Source organism: Chaetura pelagica, unplaced genomic scaffold (assembly GCF_000747805.2).
Source record: "Chaetura pelagica isolate M959 unplaced genomic scaffold, ChaPel_1.0 scaffold3, whole genome shotgun sequence".
In the NCBI taxonomy this organism is placed as follows: domain Eukaryota; kingdom Metazoa; phylum Chordata; class Aves; order Apodiformes; family Apodidae; genus Chaetura; species Chaetura pelagica.
In genome coordinates, this window is record NW_009952974.1 from 11,520,233 (window position 1) to 11,524,077 (window position 3,845).

At 53.2% G+C, this 3,845-nt stretch overlaps 1 protein-coding gene across 1 annotated transcript in view; it reads left to right on the plus strand.

The window, feature by feature from the left end:
- The first annotated feature begins 2,029 nt into the window (after nucleotides 1-2,029).
- Nucleotides 2,030-3,845, plus strand: part of GAD1 (glutamate decarboxylase 1 (brain, 67kDa)) — a 22,724-nt gene continuing 20,908 nt past the window's right edge. The window contains exons 1-2 of the mRNA XM_009996139.1: nucleotides 2,030-2,265; nucleotides 2,964-3,206. Coding sequence (XP_009994441.1) covers nucleotides 2,055-2,265; nucleotides 2,964-3,206 — 454 coding nt within the window. The 5' untranslated portion in view covers nucleotides 2,030-2,054. The remainder of the gene's footprint in view (nucleotides 2,266-2,963; nucleotides 3,207-3,845) is intronic.

Genomic DNA, 3,845 nt, shown 5'->3' on the forward strand with positions numbered 1-3,845 from the left:
GAGAATAAAGGTGCCGGGGAGCCCTCTAGGGGAAGAACCGCCGCCAAGTCATTTGGGAAAGGGGTGAGCTCCCTGCCCCCGGCACGCTGTCACCGCTGCCTGTCTGGCTCAGCTGTAGTTAGGCCAGAGCCTTCAGTGAAGCCCCCGCCTCTGAGCTCGATGCGAGCCGAACCGGAGACAACTGCAGCCTTTCCCGGTTAGTGAGGCGCTGCCTCCTCCTTTCCCACCGGAGCCTCCGAGGGACGTGTGTCTGCCTGCCTGCCGAGAAGGCAGGTTGTGCGGCGGGAGCATGACTCGGGGGCGTCGTGGCTATTCTTGCAGACGTCTCTTCTCACGGAACCCTTATCATTGAGCATCGCCACCGAGATCCTAGAAGAAAGACGAGTGGAAACATAAAGCAAAATGAAACCACAAAACTTGGGGAAAGAGGATCGTTCCAGAATTCGGTCTAGACCGCACATGCTTAGGTATCGGCTGCTCTGCCGTATGAGCAGGCGAACAGAACTAGCTGTTGCAAGGACCCTTAAAAGCAGTTTTAAAAGTAAAACAATAATTAAAACCCCCGAACCGAACACTTAATGGATCCTGGAGGGCTATTTCTCACTTACGCACGAAGAGAGATTCCTTAAATTGTTTAATTAGTAGCAGATCAATATTAAAAGCAGAAAGTGAAGTGTTCACTGAAAGGATGGGCTAGACAAACCTGCCTGTGAACAACTCTTGGAGACTTTTTCGGGTGCCCGAATGAAGCAGAAGGGGCTGGCGGCAGGGGTCACGTTTTCAGTAGCCCTTGCGGGGCTGGCAGCGGGTCCGAGGCAAAGTGCCGGGAGCCCTTCGCCCAGCAGCTCAGGGTCTCTGCCTTTTCCCCGCACGGAGGTGCAGTCCCGCGGCCTGCCTAAGCTACAGGGGCCCGGGCGGGCCGGCAGCGGGCGTCTGGTGGGAGGAGCCCGCGGTCCTGGGAGCGCCTCGGCAGAGTGGAGGTTTCTGGAAGGAAGGGTCGTCAGGAGATAGAGATGAGAGCAGCTGGGGCTTTGGTTTTCCTCTCGCCAAAGGCTTCCTGTCTGGCCGGCCAGAGGTGTGTCCTCAAACCAGGACACACCCTCAGCCGTGGCGAGCTTTGATTTCAATTGTTACTTGTTTTGAAATAAAAGAAAGAAAAAAGGAGGCCGATGCTGCCATACTGTCTCCTCCAACCGTACAGGCACGTTCACTGCAGCCTGGGAGGGCGCTATCCGTGGCCTTCAATAATAACGAAAAGCCCAACACTGTATGTGTTTTAGTGGACGTGGATTTAGTGGATCAAATCCTGAAAGCTGGTTGTTGTCCCTGCCTTTTTAAAGTAAACGGCTCTCATTGCTCACTATGGGCCCTGTATGGTGCCCACTGCCATAACTCTTAGGGTGAAGGGATTTATTATTGCTGTTGCACGTAGCAACAGCAGTCAAGATCGGTTCCTGGGCGCCAGGGCTGTATTTGTGGTGGGAGCAGAGGTCCTGGAGAGCACGAGGATGATTAGTGTTAGTATCAAAGCATCTGTTTAGGTGGAAAACCTGCATCTCCTGGCCACGTGCCGGTGCGTACTGGTAACAGGAAGGTTGGATTGGTGAGTGCTATCAATGCCCTTAGAGCTCTGATGCTCTCGGAAGCACTGCTACAGAATGGCTGCTTGTTCTCATGCCTTTTGCGCGTGAGAGCCCCATGAGGAGAGCTGAAAGTGGCCCTGATTTTAATCGTACATCATTGCCCCTGTCTGCTAGGTCCATAAACTTCGCCTGCAGGCTGAAATAGCATTGACTCATCCTGAACTCTCTTCCAGTGGCTGATTACTGGAGTGGAATCTGTCTGATCGACTTAATAAGAATTTACCACTGCACTAAATGACGAAAATTTGTTTTTTGCATGGCTGGGTTTTTGCAGTTGATGGCATTTTGAGCTCTCCCTCCTGGAGGCAAATAATCCCCATAAATACTGTTATTCCTGACCTCATTAGTCAGATCCAGAGCCAACGCCGTTTTGAACTGTTGTCTAGAGAGCTGCTTTAGATATTTCTAAACATGTTGGGAAGCGGGAAAGCTCTGACCTGTGCACCTTGCAACAACAATGTAGGGTTCCTGCAAAGGACCAACAGCCTGGAAGACAAAAGCCGGATTGTCAGCTCCCTGAAAGAAAGGCAATCCTCCAAGAGCCTGCTGGCGTGCGAGAACAGCGAGAAGGAATCCAGGTTCCGGCGCACCGAGACAGACTTCTCCAATTTGTATGCCAGAGGTAAAAGCTTCTGCTTGGTCCAGCTCGGGCATGTCCCTTAGTAGTCTGCGCTCACCTCCCTTAGAAGTGCAGCCACGTTCAGACCATGCTTTTGCTTGGTCGTTTTTAAAGGAAACTCTGTGTGTGAATTCGTGTTTGCCGCGAGCAGCGCTGGCGAGTGTGCAAGTTTCCTGAAATGCAATTTTACATACTTCGGGCTGATTCTCTGTAACTCAGCTCCTGAACCTCCGGGGCCACTTCAGATCCAGCCTCTTGGAGAACAGTAGTTTTATATTTTATTTCCTCCTCAATCAAATAGCAATGAAAGGGGCTGTGATTGCTGGTACAGGACCATTGACGAGGAGGGTGGGGAAGGGAATTCAGGCCCTTTGCGGCAGGGTGGGCGTTGCAGGAGAAGGTTACATGCGGGTTTGGGGTGCTCTTGGCCCCCCAAGGTAAGGTTAGTGACCCGAGGCGTGCTCTTGATCGGAACGCCTCGGAGGTGCTCCCGCTGTTCCCACCGGCCAAGAGGGGCCTGGGGCCCCAGAGTCAGAGGCTGGGTCACTCACCGGGGAGGGAGGGGGGCGGCCCGGGGCTGGGCACCCCCCTCCGCTACAACCGGGCTGCGCCAGGTCCTCGGAGAGGTGCCCGTGTCTGGGGCTGGTTCATCTTTGCCTCTCGCTGACAAAACAGGTGCTGACAGCTGGTTTGCCCCGCAGATTTGCTGCCGGCCAAGAATGGAGAGGAACAGACCATGCAGTTCCTACTGGAGGTCGTGGACATCCTCCTCAATTACGTGAGGAAAACGTTTGACAGATCCACCAAAGTGCTGGACTTCCACCACACACACCAGCTCCTGGAGGGCATGGAGGGCTTCAACCTGGAGCTCTCGGACAACCCCGAGTCCCTGGAGCAGATCCTGGTGGACTGCCGGGACACGCTGAAATATGGAGTGAGGACAGGTAGGTTCTAACACACTACTCGCGAAAGTTCCTCCTGCGCCTTTTCTCTGCCCCATGGTGAAGAGAGCGGGCTTGAGCCTGCGCAGGTAAGCCCTCGCCTCTGCCCTCCTGGAGGCTCAGTTCCAGGGCTGCCTCCGGGCGCTGGAAATGTCTCTGCTCAGAGACTTCAGTTACTTGTGCTACATCCGTCCCCAGCGGGCAGGGCTCGGTGCTGTTTGCAGTGCCCAGACACCAGTTTTTTAAAACGTAATCGCTTTCCCTTGATGAAATGCGAGCTGTCTGTGTCTCTGGGGAGCAATATAATTAGGTAAATGAGGGCATAAATGACACTGAATTTGCAGTTTTTCTTCTTTATGTTCACCAAACGTTTAATGAAAAAGAGACCGAAATCTTAGAATCCATCAATAAAAGAACTCTGTGGAGTTACCCAGGAGCCCCGCCTGTCCAGGTGCTTCTGAATCAGATAGAAATGCCTATTTACAATCACTTCGTTTACTGTGTGAGCTGTAGCCAGTCTCTACAGAAAAGCCTGTGCTCTTTGAGACTGTCTGGCCTGAAATGTTTTACATCTGCGTCAGCAGAAAGCTCGGCTGCCAACAAGCCCGACTGCTGTACGTACCCAAGCAGGTCAGGAACTGG